General features: G+C 44.8%; 1 protein-coding gene across 1 annotated transcript in view; it reads left to right on the top strand.

Moving 5' to 3' along the window:
* The window catches only part of LOC138674618 (zinc metalloproteinase-disintegrin-like 4a), a 204,455-nt gene that overhangs the window by 84,438 nt on the left and 95,036 nt on the right, over window positions 1-24,981 (top strand). The window contains exons 7-10 of the mRNA XM_069762434.1: window positions 6,214-6,276; window positions 7,682-7,753; window positions 7,854-8,023; window positions 8,200-8,281. Coding sequence (XP_069618535.1) covers window positions 6,214-6,276; window positions 7,682-7,753; window positions 7,854-8,023; window positions 8,200-8,281 — 387 coding nt within the window. The remainder of the gene's footprint in view (window positions 1-6,213; window positions 6,277-7,681; window positions 7,754-7,853; window positions 8,024-8,199; window positions 8,282-24,981) is intronic.

Below are 24,981 nucleotides of genomic sequence, written 5' to 3' on the forward strand. Positions count from 1 at the left end.
CGTTGGTGGACAGCCATTTTCAGGTCTCTCCAGAGATGCTCAATTGGGTTTAGGTCAGGGCTCTGGCTGGGCCAGTCAAGAGTGGTCACAGAGTTGTTCTGAAGCCACTCCTTTGTTATTTTAGCTGTGTGCTTAGGGTCATTGTCTTGTTGGAAGGTGAACCTTTGGCCAAGTCTGAGGTTCAGAGCACTCTGGAAGAGGTTTTCATCCAGTAAGTCTCTGTACTTGGCCGCATTCACGTTTCCTTCAATAACAACCAGTTGTCCTGTCGCTGCAGCTGAAAAACACCCCCATAGCATGATGCTGCCACCACCATGCTTCACTGTTGGGATTGTATTGGGCAGGTGATGAGCAGTGCCTGTTTTTCTCCACACATACCGCTTAGAATCATCACCAACAAGGTCTATCTTCGTCTCATCAGACCAGAGAATCTTATTTCTCATAGTCTGGGAGTCCTTCATGTGTTTTTTAGCAAACTCTATGCAGGCTTTCATATGTCTTGCACTGGGGAAAGGCTTCTGTCGGATCACTCTGCCATAACGGCCCGACTGGTGGAGGGCTGCAGAAATGGTTGACTTTCTCCCATCTCCCTACTGCATCTCTGGAGCTCAGCCACAGTGATCTTGGGGTTCTTCTTTACCTCTCTCACCAAGGCTCTTCTTCCCACGATTGCTCAGTTTGGCTGGACGGCTAGGTCTAGGAAGACATCTGGTGGTCCCAAACTTCTTTCATTTAAGGATTATGAAGGCCACTGTGTTCTTAGGAACCTGGAGTACTGCAGAAATTCTGTTGTAACCTTGGCCAGATCTGAGCCTTGCCACAATTCTGTCTCTGAGCTCCTTGGCCAGTTCCTTTGACCTCATGATTCTTATGTGGTCTGACATGCACTGTGAGCTGTGAGGTCTTATATAGACAGGTGTGCGCCTTTCAAAATCAAGTCCTATCAGTTTAATTAAACACAGCTGGACTCTAATGAAGGAGTAGAACCATCTCAAGGAGGATCACAAGGAAGTGGACAGTATGTGACTTACATATGAGTGTCTGAGCAAAGGGTCTGAATACTTATGACCATGCGATATTTCAGTTTTCCTTTTTTATCAAATTTTTAAAAATGTCTACATTTGTTTTCTTCTCAGTCAAGATGGGGTGCAGAGTGTACATTAATGACATTGTACATTAACGTGAAAAAAATAAATTTTTTTGAATTTACCAAATGGCTGCGATGAAACAAAGAGTGAAAAATGTAAAGGGGTCTGAATACTTTCCGTACCCACTATATATATATATATATATATACTAGATGGCAGCCCGATTCTAAAGAATCGGGAGTCTAGAATCCATATATACTTGAAATTCGGCAGGAGCTTGAAGAGCAACGTCACTGGGCCCGCCTCCACGCAGTAGAAACTTGCTGTGAGGTAAAAATTCAAAAATCACACCAAAATGGCGGGCAGAGTGTGTCACAGTACGGCACGTTTCTGATTGGTCGCTCGCAGCAGGCGGCAACCAATCAGACACTGGACACTGTTGACGTCACTTATCTCCGGACATTAGCTCCGGACATTAGCTCCGGACATTAGCTCCGGACAAAGCCACGGAAGTTGGCACAAATTGCAGGAAGTAGTATTCTAGGCAATTATATATAAGATATATATATATATATAGCCTATGACGCTCTCGGGGTCCAGATGTGTGACTGTGCAAAATTTTGTGGCTGTAGCTGCGACGGTGTAGATGCCAATCCTGGACATACACACACACACACACAGACACATACACACACACACACATTCAGCTTTATATAATATATATATATATATATATATATATAGCTATATTATATAAAGCTGAATGTGTGTGTGTATGTGTGTGTGTGTGTGTGTATGTCCGGGATTGGCATCTACACCATCGCAGCTACAGCCACAAAATTTTGCACAGTCACACGTCTGGACCCCGAGAGCGTCATAGGCTATGTTGTGAGGCAAAATTTTAACCCCGCGCGTTCCAATTCACCAAACAATTTTGCCCCTATCTTCATAATGGGGAAAAAGTGAAAGGAAAAGTGTTGGAGGCAAATTGACAGCTACCAGATATGAACAAGGGGGACTTAAAGAGTGAGAGCGATGGCGCCAAAGAATATATACCGTACAGTTGCTAAGGTGGGGCCCCGACATGGGATACTCACCACACACGTGGATATGAACACACACACACAAAATGCGCCACACACTACCACGTGCTTGAACACATATACCACCCTCAGCACACATTTCACCACACATACACCAACCTCGCCACATAAAAGTCGAAACACAAAAGTCGCCGCTCAAAACTCGCCACGCGCAAAACAGGCCACGTGCAAAACTAGGCTCACGCAAAACTCGCCACACGTGCAAAACTCACCTCATGGAAAACTCGCCACACCCGGAAAAATTGCCACATGCACAAAAGTTGCAACTCATGCAAAAGTTGCCTCACACAAAACTTGCACATACTCAAAACGCACCACACATAAAACTCGCCATGCGCAAAACTCGCCATGCGCAAAACTTGCTGCACACAACTTTTGCTACACTAACCTGTCACATGCAACTCAACACAAAAAGTTGCTACACGCATGTCGCCACACAAAACTCATCTCACAAAAGTCGCTACATGCATGTCGCCACACGGAACTCAACACACACAACTTGACACATGAAACTCGCCCTAAAACACACGCAAGTCTGGTATTATACTTCAAAAATAAAAATCTGATTAATAAGCAGACAAACTACAAGAGCAACAAATGTACCATATAGGAAATACGGCAGCTGTCAGTCACATGACCTGTCTATTATGTGTATGTGTGAGCTAATATATAGTGCCAGGGGGGAGGGCTTCCATTTGGCTGGGGATTTATCAGGCTGCCAATTTAGCTTACAAATACTGAGGTAAAAATACTAAGCAAATAACGTGTGAACGAGGTCTAATACAGGAGGAGATGACACACAGATATATACTATATACAGGAGGAGATGACACACAGGTATATACTATATACAGGGGAGATGACACACATATATACTATATACAGGGGAGATGACACAGGTATATACTATATACAGGAGGAGATGACATACAGGTATATACTATATACAGGGGAGATGACACAGGTATATACTATATACAGGGGCGATGACATACAGGTATATACTATATACAGGAGGAGATGACATACAGGTATATACTATATACAGGAGGAGATGACACATAGGTATATACAATATACAGGAGGAGATGGCATACAGCAGGTATATACTATTTACAGGGGAGATGACATACAGATATATACTATATACAGGAGATGACATACAGGTGTATACTATATATAAGGGAGATGACAAACATGTATATACTGAGGGGAAAATAAGAGCTGTGAGGTGAAAACGAGGGGTGTGAGGTGAAAATGAAAAGGTGTGAGTGCAAAATGAGAGGAGTGAGGGAAAATAGTGTAGTGATCGGAAAATGCAGATGTGAGGTCGAAATGACAAGTGTTAGGGGGGAATGAGAGGAGTGAGGGGGAAAATAAGAGGAGTGAGGGGGAAAATAAGAGGAGTGAGGGGGAAAATAAGAGGGGTAAGGGAGAAAATGAGAGATGTGAGGGGGAAAATGAGAGGCGTGATGGGAAAATAAGAGAAGTGAGGTGCTATAACTAACTATAGATATTTACTTTGCCCAGGCAACGCCGGGCTCTTCAGCTAGTATATATATATATATATATATATACCGTATATACTCGAGTATAAGCCGAGATTTTCAGCCCAAATTTTTGGGCTGAAAGTGCCCCCCTCGGCTTATACTCGAGTCACGGTAGTGGTGGGGTCGGCGGGTGAGGGGGAGAGGGCGCTGAGGTATACTTACCTAGTCCCAGCGATCCTCGCGCTGTCCCTGCCTTCCTCCCCGTCTTCTGTGCTGCAGCGTCTTCCCCTCTTCAGCGGTCACGTGGGACCGCTCATTAGAGATATGAATAAGCGGCTCCACCTCCCATAGGGGCGGAGCCGCCTATTCATTTCTCTAATCAGCGGTGCCGGTGACCGCTGACAGGAAGATGCTGCAGCACAGAAGACGGGGAGGAAGGCAGGGACAGCGCGAGGATCGCTGGGACTAGGTGAGTATGTTATATTCACCTGTCCGCGTTCCAGCCGCCGGGCGTCGCTCCATCTTCCCGGCGCCTCCATCTTCCCGGCGTCTGCGCTCTGACTGTTCAGGCAGAGGGCGCGATGACGCATATAGTGTGCGCGGCGCCCTCTGCCTGATCAGTCAGAGCAGAGACGCCGGGAAGATGGAGGCCCCGGGACCGGACGCTGGGAGCTGCAATCAAGGGAGGTGAGTATGTGGGTTTTTTTTTTATTGCAGCAGCAGCAGCGGCAGCACAGATTTATGTGCAGCATCTATGGGGCAGTATGAACGGCACACAGCACTATATGGGGGCAGTATGAACGGCACACAGCACTATATGGGGCAGTATGAACGGCACACAGCACTATATGGGGGCAGTATGAACGGCACACAGCACTATATGGGGGCAGTATGAATGGCACACAGCACTATATGGGGGCAGTATGAACGGCACACAGCACTATATGGGGGCAGTATGAACGGCACACAGCACTATATGGGGGCAGTATGAACGGCACACAGCACTATATGGGGGCAGTATGAACGGCACACAGCACTATATGGGGGCAGTATGAACGGCACACAGCACTATATGGGGGCAGTATGAACGGCACACAGCACTATATGGGGGCAGTATGAACGGCACACAGCACTATATGGGGCAGTATGAACGGCACACAGCACTATATGGGGGCAGTATGAACGGCACACAGCACTATATGGGGGCAGTATGAACGGCACACAGCACTATATGGGGGCAGTATGAACGGCACACAGCACTATATGGGGGCAGTATGAACGGCACACAGCACTATATGGGGGCAGTATGAACGGCACACAGCACTATATGAGGCATCTGTGCAGCATCTATGGGGGCAGTATGAACGGCACACAGCACTATATGGGGGCAGTATGAACGGCACACAGCACTATATGGGGCATCTGTGCAGCATCTATGGGGGCAGTATGAACGGCACACAGCACTATATGGGGCATCTGTGCAGCATCTATGGGGCAATATGAACGGTGCAGAGCACTATATGGCACAGCTATGGGGAAATAATGATCTATTTTTATTTTTGAAATTCACCGGTAAATGCTACATTTCCACCCTAGGCTTATACTCGAGTCAATAAGTTTTCCCAGTTTTTTGTGGCAAAATTAGGGGGGTCGGCTTATACTCGGGTCGGCTTATACTCGAGTATATACGGTATGTATATATATATACATATATATATATATATACTGCGGGGAAGAAATATTAGCCCTAGATCAAATATTCAGTTTAGCTGTACTAGTAAATGACAGTCACTTGAATTGTCTACAAGGCCATTTTTCCAACTCATTACCTTTAACCCATTCCTGACATAGTGGTAAAAATAAAGCTGTTTTCCACCCACTTTTGAAACCTGACCACAGAGCAGTCTCAGCGTATCCTATGTGATGTATACATCAGCCTCAGTGTATCCTATGTGATGTATATACAGCAGTCTCAATTTATCCCATGTAATGTATATACAGCAGTCTCAGTGTATCGCATGTGATGTATACAGCAGACTCATTGTATTCTATATGATGTATATACAGCAGTCTCAGTGTTATCCGAGCATGATCTGGTGTTATCCGAGTATCTTAAGCATGCTTGAATAAATATGTGCTACATACTTTTGTTGCACAGTGAAATAGCTGTCACTATTGGTCAATATACTTACGGACTCGGCAAGTGAGCAGGTCCTCTGAGCCATATTAATGGCAGAGATACATTTTTTTTGTTCCTGTTAGATCTTAAGAACAAGATCTCCTGGATTTCTTACCTGCTGTGTATGTGGCTTATGCAGCCGTCCCAGAGACGATTCCTCCTTCTGCTCAGCCAGTCCCGCATCAGATAGAGATGCAAATGTGTTTTCCTATTGGATTTGCTTAGTGGACATGCACACTATTCTGCAGATATATTGCTGAGCGGTTCTGTGATTTACGGACAGATATTTAGAAAGTCCGTTTTGCCATTGCACCTTTATTGAAATTTGACATGAGTCTCTTTCACTATTTCAGAAGGAAAATCTGTGGAATGTCAGAAAGTACATTGAGTTGTTCATGGTGGCAGATCTGAGTATGGTAAGTGGGATATTATATGTAATGTGTACCCTAAATATAGATGGTCCTGAATAAAAGTAATCCCTGATAAAGTCAGTGTGTTACTCGTACTAGCAAAACACTGTGCTGTAATATAGCAGATATCGGGCACTCACTCATTATAGGGGATAATATGGGTACAGGATTCCCCCCGTGCCCTATAACAATTATCTTGTGTAGGGGATAACTGGACACCCGGTTACTTATTAGCGACTGAACAGGCAGGAGATATGTGTGACTGACACATAATCACATAACATAGGACAACGTGTCTGTATTTTCTTCTGTAGACGAATAGACAGCTTCAGATTGTACATTACATGTCCATCCTGTCCATATTGTATAGAAAGCCTTTACCAGTAATACTGGGGACCTCCTCCCCAAACCAATTCTGTAGAGATAGACGATAACAAGACAATAGCTCTAGAAGCCCTGGATAGATTTCAACTCATAGCTTCAACAATATAAGACCACATAGTCGTTAATCACACGCTTCTTTCTCAGGATTAGTGGGGGTCCCAAAAGTCCAACTCTCACCATGCCAACACTGTAAAAGATGGACATCTTTGCCATTACCATATGTTTAAGACAGTTAATCATAACATTAAAACCACCATCTTAATAATGAGTAGGTTTCTAAAACAGCTCTGACCCTTTGAGGCATGGACTCCACAGGACCCCTGAAGTGTCCTGTGATATTTGTCATCAAGACAAGGTATGACCTCCATGGATCAGACTTGTTTTTGGTGAATATTTCATAGAGGCTCAGATTGAGATATGGAAAATTTGGAGACAAGTCTTCACCTTCAACGTTTTGTCATATTCCTCAAATTAATTCAGAACAATTTTTGCAGTGAGGCAGGGGCATAATCCTGCTAAAAGAGCAGTTGATACTGCTTTCATAAAAGGGGGGTTCCTCGTCTGTATAATGTTTCGGTAGATGGTTCATGTCACCTAGACTATGCCTTGAGCAACGATTTTCCAGCAGAACACTGCCCAGAGAAGCCTATTGCATTGCTGGATTGTAGAGGGGAGCAAGAAGACTCAAACTACCCTGGTCCAGAGTCTAGTTTGGTCCCCTTGGCCACCAAACCAGGGCAGTGTTCACTTCTGCATGACCATTTCTCTGCCCTTCATCTGGGGTGCCTCAGCCGCTTACTTGGCCCCCTTCTGCACTGACAATGTTCTTCCTGGCATCCTTGGCGCCCTCCAGAGTGACCAAGTAAGCGACTGAGATGCCTAGGATACTAAGCAGAGCACTGACTGCTCTTTTCATGGTGCCACCCATTCTGGCTACTCCATTGACTCACATAGATGTTACTGATCTATACGACAGATAATTATTTGTTCAACTCTTATCACATCTCAATAATTCTTTATCTTTCAGTACAAAAAATTTGAAAGGAATACAGAAGATGTTAAAAAGCATCTGATTAAAGTGGTGAACTTCATAAATACCGTAAGGCCACCTGTATTATATGCACTTGGACTGGAAATTCTAGAATAACTTCATGATTATTGCTGTTTTAATACAGACACCTCTCTCCTTCCTTACACAGATTTATAAAAAAATCAATATTTTTGTCGCCCTCATTGGGATTGAAATCTGGGACTCTAACGATCAGATAGAGGTGGTCTCTGATTTCAATGTGCTGCTGCAAAGATTCCAGAACTGGAGACTTCAGAACTTGCTGCCCAGGAAACCTCATGACAATGCCCAGTTTCTCACGTAAGCCTTCATGATAAATACTAATGATGCCTGGATATTCAGATATTCATGATGTCGGGATTCCTGCTAACTACATCTTTTCTCTTGTCTTGGTGTCTGAAGTAAAGCTACTGTACTGTTTTATGTGGTTAGATTGCAGATTCCTCAGATATTTAGGCCCAGTCTTCTTCTTTTAGGAATGTTGACTTTGATGGAAGTACAGTCGGACTTGCAGCTATGTCTGCAATGTGTGAAGCAAATTCTGCTGGAATTAATCAGGTGAGTTCAGCCTATGCAGCTGTGTATATTTATACAGTGCAAGCATATATATTATGCAGAGGCGTAGCTAGAAGTTCAGCTCGGGAGAGGGGGCGAAACACATGAATGGGCCCCTAACCAGGTATCCTTGATCACATCTACAGTACAGTGGCACACCCTAATTGTGGCTTCAGGTGGCTTCAGCTGATGAACAAGGTATTACCGAAAATAAATCTATATGCCAACATCAATATTACCGCTATATGGTGACCATCCAGTGGTAGATACCAATGCTGCAGAACATATAAGAGGTTACAGTACAGTCATAGGCGGTTACTTACAGATGACGTTCTTTCTGATGGAGTAATTAACTTTTCCTGCTTTTCCATCTGCCCAAGACTGACATCGCAACATCTCCAACCAGGAATTGACTGCAGAGATCCATCACCATCTATTCCCAACCTGCACAAACTCCTCATCCTGCTGAGCGCTGTCCCTATTAGGCCGGCTTCACACTCAGCGTATGAAAATACGGTCCGTATATTACGGCCGTAATACGCTGAAATGTCCCGAAAATAGTGGTCCGTAGCTCCTCCGTAGGCAGGGTGTGTCAGCGTTTTTTGCGCATGGCATCCTCCGTATGTAATCCGTATGGCATCCGTACTGCGTGGTTTTCTCGCAGGCTTGCAAAACCAACATACCGCTATAGAAGTGATCCATGTGTCCCAAAAAGAAAAATATATATATATATACTGTCTATATATATATATATATATATATATATATATATATATATATATATGTCAGTAGACACATATATGTATATACAGTGGGGCAAAAAAGTATTTAGTCAGTCAGCAATAGTGCAAGTTCCACCACTTAAAAAGATGAGAGGCGTCTGTAATTTACATCATAGGTAGACCTCAACTATGGGAGACAAACTGAGAAAAAAAAAATCCAGAAAATCACATTGTCTGTTTTTTTAACATTTTTTTTGCATTTTATGGTGGAAAATAAGTATCTGGTCAGAAACAAACAATCAAGATTTCTGGCTCTCACAGACCTGTAACTTCTTCTTTAAGAGTCTCCTCTTTCCTCCACTCATTACCTGTAGTAATGGCACCTGTTTAAACTTGTTATCAGTATAAAAAGACACCTGTGCACACCCTCAAACAGTCTGACTCCAAACTCCACTATGGTTAAGACCAAAGAGCTGTCAAAGGACACCAGAAACAAAATTGTAGCCCTGCACCAGGCTGGGAAGACTGAATCTGCAATAGCCAACCAGCTTGGAGTGAAGAAATCAACAGTGGGAGCAATAATTAGAAAATGGAAGACATACAAGACCACTGATAATCTCCCTCGATCTGGGGCTCCACGCAAAATCCCACCCCGTGGGGTCAGAATGATCACAAGAACAGTGAGCAAAAATCCCAGAACCACGCGGGGGGACCTAGTGAATGAACTGCAGAGAGCTGTGACCAATGTAACAAGACCTACCATAAGTAACACACTACGCCACCATGGACTCAGATCCTGCAGTGCCAGACATGTCCCACTGCTTAAGCCAGTACATGTCCGGGCCCGTCTGAAGTTTGCTAGAGAGCATTTGGATGATCCAGAGGAGTTTTGGGAGAATGTCCTATGGTCTGATGAAACCAAACTGGAACTGTTTGGTAGAAACACAACTTGTCGTGTTTGGAGGAAAAAGAATACTGAGTTGCATCCATCAAACACCATACCTACTGTAAAGCATGGTGGTGAAAACATCATGCTTTGGGGCTGTTTCTCTGCGAAGGGGCCAGGATGACTGATCCGGGTACATGAAAGAATGAATGGGGCCATGTATCGTGAGATTTTGAGTGCAAACCTCCTTCCATCAGCAAGGGCATTGAAGATGAAACGTGGCTGGGTCTTTCAACATGACAATGATCCAAAGCACACCACCAGGGCAACGAAGGAGTGGCTTCGTAAGAAGCATTTCAAGGTCCTGGAGTGGCCTAGCCAGTCTCCAGATCTCAACCCTATAGAAAACCTTTGGAGGGAGTTGAAAGTCCGTGTTGCCAAGCGAAAAGCCAAAAACATCAGTGCTCTAGAGGAGATCTGCATTGAGGAATGGGCCAACATATCAACAACAGTGTGTGGCAACCTTGTGAAGACTTACAGAAAACGTTTGACCTCTGTCATTGCCAACAAAGGATATATTACAAAGTATTGAGATGAAATTTTGTTTCTGACCAAATACTTATTTTCCACCATAATATGCAAATAAAATGCTAAAAAAAACAGACAATGTGATTTTCTGGATTTTTTTTCTCAGTTTGTCTCCCATAGTTGAGGTCTACCTATGATGTAAATTACAGACGCCTCTCATCTTTTTAAGTGGTGGAACTTGCACTATTGCTGACTGACTAAATACTTTTTTGCCCCACTGTATATTAATATTTTTTCCAGCGCTATACAGCTTGAAAGCCGGTAATTCAACTACCGGCTTTTTCCTTCTCCTTCCTAAAACCCGACATGATTTGAGACATGGTTTACATACAGTAAACCATGTCTTCTCTCCATTTTTTTTGCAGATTCCACACTACTAATGTCAGTAGAGTGTATCTGCAAAATTTGGCCGTTCTAGCTCTTAAAATAAAGGGTTAAATGGCGGAAAAAATTGGAGTGGGCTCCCGCGCAATTTTCTCCGCCAGAGTAGTAAAGCCAGTGACTGAGGACAGATATTAATAGCCTGGAGAGGGTCCACGGTTATTGGCCCCCCCCTGGCTAAAAATATCTGCCCCCAGCCACCCCAGAAAAGGCACATCTGGAAGATGCGCCTATTCTGGCACTTGGCCACTCTCTTCCCATTCCCGTGTAGCGGTGGGATATGGGGTAATGAAGGGTTAATGCCACCTTGCTATTGTAAGGTGACATTAAGCCTGATTAATAATGGAGAGGCGTCAATTATGACACCTATCCATTATTAATCCAATTGTAGTAAAGGGTTAAATAAAACACAAACACATTATTTAAAATTATTTTAATGAAATAAAAACAATGGTTGTTTGAGTATTTTATTCTACGCCCAATCCAGTCACTGAAGACCCTCGTTCTGTGAAAGAAATAACATAATAAACCAACAATATACTTACCCTCCGCAGATCTGTAACGTCCAACGATGTAAATCCTTCTGAAGGGGTTAAAACATTTTGCAGCAAGGAGCTTTGCTAATGCAATGCTACTCCTCGCTGCAAAACCCCGGGGAATGAGTCTAAATATAGATCAATGAGCTATATTTAGCTTCATTTGCGGTGAGGCACCCTCTGCTGGATGTTCATAGATCGTGGGAAATTACCTAGAAAGCTCCCAGGCTTTCTAGGTAATTTCCCACGATCTATGAACATCCAGCAGAGGGCGCCTCACCGCAAATGAAGCTAAATATAGCTCATTGATCTATATTTAGACTCATTCCCCGGGGTTTTGCAGCGAGGAGTAGCATTGCATTAGCAAAGCTCCTTGCTGCAAAATGTTTTAACCCCTTCAGAAGGATTTACATCGTTGGACGTTACAGATCTGCGGAGGGTAAGTATATTGTTGGTTTATTATGTTATTTCTTTCACAGAACGAGGGTCTTCAGTGACTGGATTGGGCGTAGAATAAAATACTCAAACAACCATTGTTTTTATTTCATTAAAATAATTTTAAATAATGTGTTTGTGTTTTATTTAACCCTTTACTACAATTGGATTAATAATGGATAGGTGTCATAATTGACGCCTCTCCATTATTAATTAGGCTTAATGTCACCTTACAATAGCAAGGTGGCATTAACCCTTCATTACCCCATATCCCACCGCTACACGGGAATGGGAAGAGAGTGGCCAAGTGCCAGAATAGGCGCATCTTCCAGATGTGCCTTTTCTGGGGTGGCTGGGGGCAGATGTTTTTAGCCAGGGGGGGGCCAATAACCGTGGACCCTCTCCAGGCTATTAATATCTGCCCTCAGTCACTGGCTTTACTACTCTGGCGGAGAAAATTGCGCGGGAGCCCACTCCAATTTTTTCCGCCATTTAACCCTTTATTTTAAGAGCTAGAACGGCCAAATTTTGCAGATACACTCTACTGACATTAGTAGTGTGGAATCTGCAAAAAAAATGGAGAGAAGACATGGTTTACTGTATGTAAACCATGTCTCAAATCATGTCGGGTTTTAGGAAGGAGAAGGAAAAAGCCGGTAGTTGAATTACCGGCTTTCAAGCTGTATAGCGCTGGAAAAAATATTAATATATATACATATATGTGTCTCACTGACATATATATATATATATACCTATTCTATGTGTACACATTTATTCTACCTATTCTACTGTAAGCTGTCAGTGTGATTTTACTGTACACCGCACTGAATTGCCGGCTTTTCTCTCTAACAGCGCTGCGTATTTCTCGCAAGTCACACTGCTTGTCCGTGTGTAATCCGTATTTTTCACGCTTCCATAGACTTTCATTGGCGTATTTCTTGCGCAGTACGGTGACAAACGCAGCATGCTGCGATTTTGTACGGCCGTAGAAAGCCGTATAATACTGATCAGTAAAATACGGCAGATAGGAGCAGAGGCATAGAGAATAATTGTGCCGTATTTTTTGCGAGTTTTACGGACGTAGTTTCTGCGCTCTTACGTCCGTAAAACTCGCAAGTGTGAAGCCGGCCTTAGGCTGTGTGCACACTTTGAGGATTTTTTGCGTTTTTTCTGCATTTTTTCGCTATAAAAACATCATAAAAACGCTTAAAAAAACGCATACATATGCGTCCCATCATTTGTAATAGAGAGAGTACTAGAGAGAGTACAAAGGAGGGCAACAAAATTAATAAAGGGGATGGGAGAACTACAATACCCAGATAGATTAGCGAAATTAGGATTATTTAGTCTAGAAAAAAGACGACTGAGGGGCGATCTAATAACCATGTATAAGTATATAAGGGGACAATACAAATATCTCGCTGAGGATCTGTTTATACCAAGGAAGGTGACGGGCACAAGGGGGCATTCTTTGCGTCTGGAGGAGAGAAGGTTTTTCCACCAACATAGAAGAGGATTCTTTACTGTTAGGGCAGTGAGAATCTGGAATTGCTTGCCTGAGGAGGTGGTGATGGCGAACTCAGTCGAGGGGTTCAAGAGAGGCCTGGATGTCTTCCTGGAGCAGAACAATATTGTATCATACAATTATTAGGTTCTGTAGAAGGACGTAGATCTGGGTATTTATTATGATGGAATATAGGCTGAACTGGATGGACAAATGTCTTTTTTCGGCCTTACTAACTATGTTACTATGTTACTATGTTACTATGTTACTATGTAATGCATTCCATAATTTTTGTGCATATGTTGCTTTTTTTTTGTTGCTTTTGCGGTAAAAAAACGCAGCATGTTCATTAATTTTGCGGATTTCCCACTATATTATTGCATTGGGAACCTCCGGAAAAAAACGAAAAAAAAAACCGCGAAAAAAACGCATGCGAATTTCTTACAGAAAATGTCCGGTTTTGTTCAGGAAATTTCTGCAAGGAATCCTGACGTGTGCACATAGCCTTACTGCCCCAACTGTATGACACAAAAACTGTGCTCCATTTACTGCCCCACATAGGAATGCCCACCACTGTGCCCCTTAGGCTACGTTCACATTAGCGTTGCGCGCCGGTGCGTCGGGGACGCAACGGCGACGCAACGCGCGACGCACCAAAAACGCACGCAAAAACGCTGCGTTTTGCGACGCGTGCGTCGTTTTTTGACGAAAATCGGACGCACGAAAAATGCAACTTGTTGCATTTTCGTGCGTCCGACGCTAGCGTCGAAAACGACGCACATGTCGAAAAACGCTAACAAAAAAACGCACGCGTCCCCTATGTTAAACATAGGGGCGCGTCGCCGCTGCGTCGCCGCTGCGTCGCCGACGCAACAGCGACGCACATTAGCGTAACGCTAATGTGAACGTAGCCTTACAAAGTAAATGCCTCCTTTGTGCCCTCTAGATGGTAAGATCCCCCCCTAGAAAATATTAATGCCCTGTGCAAGTGACCTAGAAAAAGAGTACACATTTTGCCCCTAGAAAGTAACCATGCCCAATGTGCACCTTTGACAGTCACAATACTCTGAGTTCCCCTATAACAATACTTGGGGCCCTACAGTAGGGCCCTTATTAGTTCTGACAATTTAAAAAGGCCCCCACACTGTAAGATGGTCCCCACAGTAGCTCTCATACTGTATAATGGCCTCCACTTTGTATGATAAACCCCTCAATAGTCCTTACACTGTTTGATGACCCCAATATTAGCACCCATGCTGTATAATGGCCCCAAAACTATATGATGGCCACCACATTTTAACCCATGCTATATAATGGTCTCACATTTGTAGCCATGCTGTTTAATGGTTCCCACGCTGTATAATGGCTCCCACATTTGCGCCCACACTGTATAATGTCCCCCACACTTTGAGAGCCCCCACAGTAGTTCCAAAACTGTTTGAGGGCCCCCACACTAGCCCTTACAACGTTCGAGGGGCCCCCATACTTTATGATGCCCCCACAGTCACACCACACATTTTAACAAAAATAAACACACTTTTTACCTGCTTCAATAGTCTCCTTAGGAGTCTTGAAGTTGCGATCTTCTGATCGCTTGTGCTACACACGGCAGTGCCTCAGCCCTGCTATGTGTAGCAGAATTGATCATCTGATATGAACGGCGACCCATTGGCGCCCTGCGATCATATGACAGGGGTACCAATGGGAGGAGGTAATGACGCGCTTCTAGTACAATCATGCTAAATGCTGCTGTCAGAGATTGACATTAACATTTAACATGTTAAGAGTTTGGATCGTGATTACACCTGCGGCTGTTAGGGGCACATGTCAGTCCATCAAATCAGCTGTCATGTGCCGGAAAATATACAGAGGGGTCACGATTTTGTCAATTGTACTCACCTGGAAGACAGTTGACTGCAGGGAGCATGTTGCATCTTCACCTCACCAGTGGCTTAAAGAACGGCCGAATCCCACTCCCAAGGGGGAGGGAATGCCACTGCTTGGGAGACACCTCGGACCACAGCATTAGGCGGTCGGTCTGGTGCCGCCCCCTGCCGGCTGTTCCTCAGACAAACGCCTCGCCTGTCCCCCTCTAAATACGCCCCTGTCTTGGGTATCATTGTCGTTTTTGTTCTTTTTCAACTTCCAAGATGAATACTCAGGTGGCTTAAAAATTGATGGATGGGTTAAAGCTTGTCTGGTCTTAAGTCAGGGAGAACTTGAAGAAAACAGAGACACACAAGTTTGCCAAGCTTTGGAGTTGGGGACAAGGTGTGGTTGTCCACTAAAAACATCAAACTTAAACTTTTCTGCTGCCAAGGTGGGTCCCAAATTTATTGATCCTTGTCAGATAATTGAGGTAATTTACTCTTTAGCTTGCCACCTGAAAGTTCCTCAGTCCTTAATAAATTCCTAATGTGTTTAATAAATACCTGCTCCATGTATTTAGTTTGCCAGCTCACCCTGTGAGTGATCCTCCTCTTACTGTGACGGTCAGAGGAACCTTAGGATACGAAGTGCAGAGAATTCCGCATTCTCATGTAGCGACAGGATCATTGCAGTATCTGGGGCACTGAAGAGGTTGTGGTTCAGAGGAAAGACCCTGCTGTGACAGCGAAAGGACACATTGGCTGTCCAAATAGTACACCTAGGTGTCTTGTATCCCAGTCAGGCATGGCGTATATTAAAGAAAGTGCAGTGACCAGCAGTTTGGTGAGCAGCTTTTAATTATAACACAGGTGCTATCATAATATTATTATTTAATATTATATCGCCATTTATTCCATGACGCTTTACATGTGAAAGGGGATATACATAACAAAAACAAAGAAAATAGCCTTGAATAAAATGAGTCACTGACTGGTACAGGAGGAGACAGGACCCTGCCCGCGAGGGCCCACAATCTACACGGGATGGGTGAGGATACAGTAGGTGAGGATAGAGCTGGTCGTGCAGTGGTATGGTGGATCCGTGGTTACTGCAGGTTGTAGGCTTGTCAGAACAGGTAGGTCTTCAGGTTCCTTTTGATGGGTTTGAGGCGATAGTCTGATATTTTGGGGTAGAGAGTTCCAGAGTAGGGGGATACACGAGAGAAATCTTGTATGGGATTGTGGGAAGAGGAGATAAGAGGGGAGTAGAGAAGGAGATCTTGTGAGGATCGGAGGTTGCGTGCAGGTAAGTACCGGGAGGCGAGGTCACAGATGTATGGAGGAGACTGGTTGTGGATGGCTTTGTAAGCCATGGTTAGGGTTTTGAACTGGAGTCTCTGGGCAATAGAAAGCCTGAAGAGATTGGGGAATAGCGAGAGTGTTAAAGAAGAGGCCACAAAGCAGGACATCATGCAATTAAGGTTATCTAATACCATATGCACAGTACACGTGTACTAAGACATATTATATATGAATTATTGTTATAGTATAATGACACATGATGAGATTGATGTGATTGTGCTGTATACATAGGCACTGTTTTCCTGATGTATATTGATTAATCACTGATTATGGAATCTAACTTATATTCCTTATTTCTGCACAGTGAATTTTATGGCTTGACATAGGCTCACTGTTTAAAGAGCTGAAATCTTGAACATACTGTACATGGGTCAATAAAGACCACAGATTTTCTTCGCTATCTCATGTCTGAATTTTTTTCCAATTTGTATATATACTGTATATATTTAAAAGGGTTGTCCAAAACCTAATAGCGAATGTTATACTTAGTGGCCAATTCATTAAAACTAAAATTAATCCCGTCATGAAATCTGACATATGTCGGAAGCGGGTGTATGGAGCGGGCTCATCCACCCCATACACAGCAGGCGATGACTGCGTATTACAGCCAAGACCTGTCTCTTACAATTGCGGGTGGATCAGTGCTATGCCCACGATTGCTAACTTGTTAAATGTCACTGTCAATCTCTAACAGAGGCATTTAACACACGCTGACGTGCGAGCGTGTCATTAACTCCGCCCATCGGTGCGCTCATGACAATGAACGCGGGTTGCCAACGGGTTGTCATAATAGCTGATGCTTGTCATTATGGAGCTCATTTTAAACCCAGGATGTGGCCGGGCTTCAAAAGAGACTGTGATTTCTGCTATATGCAGCGATCACAAAAAATAACACAGCTCTATCGGCCAAAAAATAAAAATGTTACAGGTCTCAGAAAATAGCGACACAAGCCTCAGATTTTTTCTTTTTTTTTTTTTTACAATTGTCTGATTTTTTTTTCACCACTAAAATAAGTAAAAACTGGACATGTTTGGTGTCACAAATAATCATATCAATGAGGAGAGGAGAATCATATTGCATGGTGATTTTTTGGGGGGGTGGGAGATACAGGTGCTTCTCGCTAAATTAGAATATCATCAAAAAGTAAATTTATTTCAGTTCTTCAATACAAAAAGTGAAACTCATATTATATACATTACAAACATAGTGATCTATTTCAAGTGTTTATTTCTATTAATGTTGATGATTATGGCTTACAGCCAATGAAAACCCAAAAGTACCTATCCCAGTAAATTAGAATAATTAACACAAAACACCCAAAAAGGCTTCCTAAGCTTTAAAAAGGCCCCTTAGTCTGTTTCAGTAGGCTCCAAAATCATGGGAAAGACTGCTTACTTGACAGATATCCAGAAGGCAGTCATTATTATTATTATTATACATTTTTATAGCGCTATTTATTCCATGGCGCTTTACATGTGAAAAGGGGGCAAATATAGACAAATACATTAAATATGAGCAAAAAACAAGGCACTAACAGGTACAGAAGGAGGGAGGACCCTGCCGGGCGAGGTCTCACAGTTTGCAGGGGATGGGTGAGGATACACTCGGAGAGGGTAGAGCTGATTGTGTGGTGGTTCAGTAGGTTGAGGATCACTGCAGGCTGTAGGCTTGTCAGAAGAGGTGAGTCTTCAGGTTCTTTTTGAAGGTTTCTATGGTAGGCGAAAGTCTGATGTATTGTAGTAGAGAGTTCCAGAGTATGGGGGAAGCACGGGAGAAGTCTTGGATGCGATTGTGGGAAGAAGAGATAAGAGTGGAGTAGAGAAGGAGATCTTGAGAGGATCGGAGGTTGCATGTAGGTAAGTACCGGGAGACCATGTCGCAGATGTATGGAGGAGACAGGTTGTGGATGGCTTTGTATGTCATAGTAAGGGATTTGAACTGGAGTCTCTGGGCAATAGGATGCCAGTGAAGGGCTTGGCATAGGGGAGAGGCTGGGGAATAGCGGGGAGACAGGTGGATTAGTCGGGCAGCAGAGTGTATGATGGACTGGAGAGGTGCCAGAGTGCTAGAGGGGAGGCCAGAGAGTAGGAGGTTGCAGCAGTTAAGGCGGGAGATGATAAGGGCGTGCACTAGTGTTTTTGTGGTGTCGTGGTCAAGGAATGTGCAGATTCGGGAAATATTTTTGAGGTTGAGACGGCAGGAGGAGGCAAGGGCTTGGACATGTGGCTTGAAAGAGAAGGCAAAGTCGAGGATCACCCCAAGGCATCGGGCGTGTGGGACTGGGGAAAGTCAGCAGCCATTGACAGTGATGAATAGGTCTGGTGGAGAGGTAGAGCGAGATGGGGAAAGATGATGAATTCTGTTTTGTCCATGTTCACTTTTAGAAAGCGAGCAGAAAAGAAAGCCAACATAGCAGACAGATAGTGTGGGATTTTGGTAAGAAAGGAGGTGAGGTCAGGTCTGGATAGGTAGATCTGCGTGTCATCGACATAGAGATGATACTGCATACCGCGGGATTTTATGAGCTGTCCCAGGCCAAAGGTGTAGACGGAGAAGAGTAGGGGTCCTAGAACAGAGCAATGAGGAACACCGACAGACAAGGGGCAAAGTGAGGAGGTGCTGTGGGAGAGGGAGAGACTGAATGTTTGGTCTGTTATATATGACGAGATCCAGGATAAGGCCAAGTCTGTGATGCCAAGAGATGAGAGGATCTGTAGCAGAAGGGAGTGGTCCACAGTGCCAAAGGCAGAAGACAGGTCCAGGAGAAGGAGGAAAGAGTAGTGTCGCTTGCTCTTAGCAGTTAGTAGGTTATTGGTGACTTTAGTTAGGGCAGTTTCAGTTGAGTGGTGAGGTCGGAGGCCAGATTGTAACTGGTCAAAGAGAGAGCAGGAGGAGAGGTGGGAGAACAGTTCAAGATGGACATGTTGTTCCAGTAATTTTGAGGCATAAGGGAGAAGAGATATCGAGCGATAGCTAGACACAGATGATGGGTCGAGGAAGGGCTTTTTGAGGATGGGTGTGATTTTGGCATGTTTGAAGGATGAGGGGAAGACACCTGTTGTGAGTGAGAGGTTGAAGAGGTGTGTTAGGGTTGGGATGATGACCGTGGCAAGGTTAGGGGTGAGGTGGGACGGGACCGGGGCAAGCGTGCAAGTGGTGAGGTGTGATCTTGACATTAGGTGGAGAGCTGATCTTCTGTCGTGGTGGAGAAGCTGGTTTTGGAGGAACAGGGTTGAGCAGCTAAGAGGGGCATTAGGCGCCGTGGGCCAAAGCTTTCTCTGATCGTATTGATCTTCTGTTTAAAAAAGAGGCAAAGTCTTCAGCAGAAATGAGAGGGGAAGGAGTAGGTGCAGGGGGATGGAGTAGAGATTTGAAAGCGTTGAAAAGCTGTTTAGGGTTGTGGGACAGTGAGGATATGAGAGATGAGAAGTAAGTTTGTTTTGCAGCAGTGAGCGTGGACTTGAAGCTGGCAAGGGACTGCTTGTATGCAGTGAAGTGGTCGGCAGAGCGGGATCGCTTCCATCTCCGCTCAGCAACCCTGGAAGCGCGTCTCAGTTCTTTAGTCTGGCTGGTCAGCCAGGGCTGCTTGTTGATAGTACGAGTTTTGCTATGCATGAGCGGGGCGGCCGAATCGAGTGTTACTGTTATTGTAGTGATATAAAAAGTGGCAGCAGAATCTGTGTCATGAAGGGAGGCTATGTCTGTAAGAGGGAGAAGGGACTCAGAGAGTGATTGTAAATTGAGGTGTTTGAGATTTCTGCGAGGGGGAGTGAGTTTGTGGAGTGGGGGATGCACACTAGGAGAGGAGAGGGAAGAGAATGTCAAACGAGGGAAGAGTAGTGGAGGGTGGTAGCGGGATTTGAGTAAAGGAGCAGGTGTCGGACAGGAGCAAGCCAACTCCTCCACCACGTTTGTTGCTGGGGCGAGGGGTGTGAGAGAGGTGGAATCCGCCATAGGAAAGTGCAGCTGGAGAGGCTGAGTCAGAGGGGATGAGCCAGGTTTCAATGATGCCAAGGATGGATAGTTTGTTGATGATGAAGAGGTCATGGATAAATGGCAGTTTGTTGCAGACAGAGCGTGCGTTCCACAGTGAAGGGGACCAGGGGAGTGGGGGCTGGATGAATGGGTATGAGGTTATCATGGTTTGGAAAACGTGTAGAGGATCTTGGCAGAGGGTTAGAAATAAGTGTGGGGATGTGTTGAGGGGGGCCTGGAATTGGAGATATATCACCAGAGATGAGGAGTAGCAGACAGAGCGTTAGAAGGTGGGAGCAGGATAGGACATGATGTGGCCGTGTGTGTCTGGAGAAAAAGGATTGTATGTGGAGGAACAGTTTTGAGGAGAAGGTGAGATGGCTGGGGAGTATTGAGGGAGAAATTAGTAGTTCTTTACTAGGTGGAGGGATTGCAGTAGATTTGTTGTTAATTCTATTATCGAACTCCCTCCTGTGGTCATGAATGGTACTGCGGCGAGTTCTGTCCATGGACTCCCTCTGGTGGCTGTGAGTGGAGCTGCTGCTTCTGAGGTTCCTTCCACAGGTGACGTAGGTTATTCTTTGGCTGGCTTCCCTATTTAACTGCACTCAGATCGTTACTCCATGCCAGCTGTCAATGTTCTTGTACTGGTTCAGTTCGCTCTTGGATCTTTCTGGTGACCTGTCTACTCCAGCAGAAGCTAAGTCCCTGCTAGTCATTTATTTGTTCATTGTTTCCTTGTCCAGCTGGCTATCATGATTTTTCCTTGCTAGTTGGAAGCTCTGGGATGCAGAGTGGCACCTCCGCACCGTGAGTCGGTGCGGAGGTCTTTTTTGCACACTGCGTGGTCTTTTTGTAGGTTTTTGTGCTGACCGCAAAGATACCTTTCCTATCCTCAGTCTGTTTAGTAAGTCTGGCCTCCCTTTGCTGAAACCTGTTTCGTTTCTGTGTTTGTGACTTTCATCTTTACTCACAGTCAATATATGTGGGGGGCTGCCTTTTCCTTTGGGGAATTTCTCTGAGGCAAGGTAGGCTTTATTTTCTATCTTTAGGGCTAGTTAGCTCTTAGGCTGTGAAGAGGCGTCTAGGTCGTGTTAGGTACGCTCCACGGCTATTAGTTGTTGTGTTATAGGACCAGGTCCATAACAGTACAGCTGGCCCAAAGTATTAATGCATCTCAATAGAGGGATAAGAGAAGTTCTGAGACCATTTTTTTTTCTCTGCAGTGTTTTTTGTCTTTCTTTTCCCCTTAACCTTTGGGTGGTTCAGGACACAGGTCTATATATGGACATACAGGGTCTGTCCTCTTGTGTGGATCATCTCACTGCAAGGGTTCAAAACATTCAAGATTTTGTGGTTCAGAATCCGATGTTAGAGCCTAGAATTCCAATTCCTGATTTGTTTTCTGGAGATAGATCTAAGTTCCTGAATTTCAAAAATAATTGTAAACTGTTTCTAGCGTTGAAACTCCGCTCCTCTGGTGACCCCATTCAACAAGTAAAAATCATTATTTCTTTGTTGCGTGGTGACCCTCAAGACTGGGCATTTTCCCTTGCGCCAGGAGATCCTGCATTGCGGAATGTAGATGCGTTTTTTCTGGCGCTTGGATTGCTTTATGATGAACCAAATTCAGTGGATCAGGCAGAGAAAATCTTGCTGGCTTTGTGTCAGGGTCAGGATGAAGCGGAGGTGTACTGTCAGAAGTTTAGAAAGTGGTCTGTGCTTACTCAGTGGAATGAGTGTGCCCTGGCGGCAATTTTCAGAAAGGGTGTTTCTGAAGCCCTTAACGATGTCATGGTGGGATTTCCCACGCCTGCTGGTCTGAATGAGTCTATGTCCTTGGCCATTCAGATCGATCGGCGCTTGCGTGAGCGCAAAGCTGTGCACCATTTGGCGGTATTCTCTGAGCATAGGCCTGAGCCTATGCAATGTGATAGGACTTTGACCAGAGCCGAACGGCAAGAACACAGACGTCGGAATGGACTGTGTTTTTACTGTGGTGAATCCACTCATGCTATCTCCGATTGTCCTAAGCGCACTAAGCGGTTCGCTAGGTCTGCCACCATTGGTACGGTACAGTCTAAATTTCTTTTGTCCGTTACTCTGATTTGCTCTCTGTCGTCCTATTCTGTAATGGCATTTGTGGATTCAGGCGCTGCCCTGAATTTGATGGACTTGGAGTTTGCCAGGCGCTGTGGTTTTTTCTTGGAGCCCTTGCAGTATCCTATTCCATTGAGAGGAATTGATGCTACGCCTTTGGCCAAGAATAAGCCTCAGTACTGGACTCAGTTGACCATGTGCATGGCTCCTGCACATCAGGAGGATATTCGCTTTTTGGTGTTGCATAATCTGCATGATGTGGTCGTTTTGGGGTTGCCATGGCTACAGGTCCATAATCCAGTATTGGATTGGAAATCTATGTCTGTGTCCGGCTGGGGTTGTCAGGGGGTACATGGTGATGTTCCATTGCTGTCAATTTCCCCTTCCACTCCTTCTGAAGTCCCTGAGTTTTTGTCAGATTATCGGGATGTATTTGAAGAGCCCAAATCCGGTGCCTTACCTCCTCATAGGGATTGCGATTGTGCTATTAATTTGATTCCTGGTAGTAAGTTTCCTAAGGGCCGACTGTTTAATTTATCTGTGCCAGAGCACGCCACTATGTGGAGTTATATAAAGGAATCCTTGGAGAAAGGTCATATTCGCCCGTCGTCATCACCGTTGGGGGCAGGGTTCTTTTTTGTGGCCAAGAAGGATGGCTCTTTGAGACCTTGTATTGATTACCTCCTTCTTAATAAGATCACAGTCAAATTTCAATACCCTTTGCCGCTGCTGTCTGATTTGTTTGCTCGGATTAAGGGGGCTAGTTGGTTCACCAAGATAGATCTTCGAGGGGCGTATAATCTTGTGCGAATTAAACAGGGCGATGAATGGAAAACAGCATTTAATACGCCCGAGGGCCATTTTGAGTACCTGGTTATGCCATTCCGGCTTTCTAATGCTCCATCTGTGTTTCAGTCCTTTATGCATGACATCTTCCGAGAGTACCTGGATAGATTCATGATTGTATATTTGGATGATATTTTGGTCTTTTCGGATGATTGGGAGTCTCATGTGAAGCAGGTCAGAATGGTGTTCCAGGTCCTTCGTGCAAATTCCTTGTTTGTGAAGGGGTCGAAATGTCTCTTTGGGGTTCAGAAGGTTTCATTTTTGGGTTTCATTTTTTCCCCTTCTTCTTTCGAGATGGACCCTGTTAAAGTTCAGGCCATTTATGATTGGACTCAGCCGACATCTGTGAAGAGCCTGCAGAAGTTCCTGGGCTTTGCTAATTTTTACCGTCGCTTTATCGCTAATTTTTCTAGTGTTGCTAAACCGTTGACTGATTTGACCAAGAAAGGTGCTGATGTGGTCAATTGGTCCTCTGCGGCTGTAGAGGCTTTTCAGGAGTTGAAGCGTCGTTTTTCTTCTGCCCCTGTGTTGTGCCAGCCAGATGTGTCGCTCCCATTTCAGGTCGAGGTTGATGCTTCTGAGATTGGAGCAGGGGCTGTTTTGTCGCAAAGAAGTTCTGATGGCTCGGTGATGAAACCATGTGCCTTCTTTTCTAGAAAATTCTCGCCTGCTGAGCGCAATTATGATGTTGGCAATCGAGAGTTGTTGGCCATGAAGTGGGCATTCGAGGAGTGGCGACATTGGCTTGAAGGAGCCAAGCATCGCGTGGTGGTCTTGACGGATCACAAGAATTTGACTTATCTCGAGTCTGCCAAACGGTTGAATCCTAGACAGGCTCGATGGTCGCTGTTTTTCTCCCATTTTGATTTTGTGGTTTCATACCTTCCGGGCTCTAAGAATGCGAAGGCTGATGCCCTGTCAAGGAGTTTTGTGCCTGACTCTCCGGGTGTTCCTGAGCCGGCGGGTATTCTCAAAGAGGGGGTAATTTTGTCTGCCATCTCCCCTGATTTGCGGCGCGTGCTGCAGAAGTTTCAGGCTGATAGACCTGACCGTTGTCCAGCGGAAAAACTGTTTGTTCCTGATAGATGGACTAGTAGAGTTATCTCTGAGGTTCATTGTTCGGTGTTGGCGGGTCATCCTGGAATCTTTGGTACCAGAGATTTGGTGGCTAGATCCTTTTGGTGGCCTTCTTTGTCACTGGATGTGCGTTCTTTTGTGCAGTCCTGTGGGGCTTGTGCTCGGGCTAAGCCCTGCTGTTCTCGTGCCAGTGGGTTGCTTTTGCCCTTGCCGGTCCCGAAGAGGCCCTGGACGCATATTTCCATGGATTTTATTTCAGATCTCCCTGTCTCTCAAAGGATGTCGGTCATTTGGGTGGTTTGTGATCGCTTCTCTAAGATGGTCCATTTGGTACCCTTGTCTAAATTGCCTTCCTCCTCTGATTTGGTGCCATTGTTTTTCCAGCATGTGGTTCGTTTGCATGGCATTCCAGAGAACATCGT

The sequence above is a fragment of the Ranitomeya imitator genome, chromosome 4, assembly GCF_032444005.1.
Source record: "Ranitomeya imitator isolate aRanImi1 chromosome 4, aRanImi1.pri, whole genome shotgun sequence".
Lineage (NCBI taxonomy): Eukaryota > Metazoa > Chordata > Amphibia > Anura > Dendrobatidae > Ranitomeya > Ranitomeya imitator.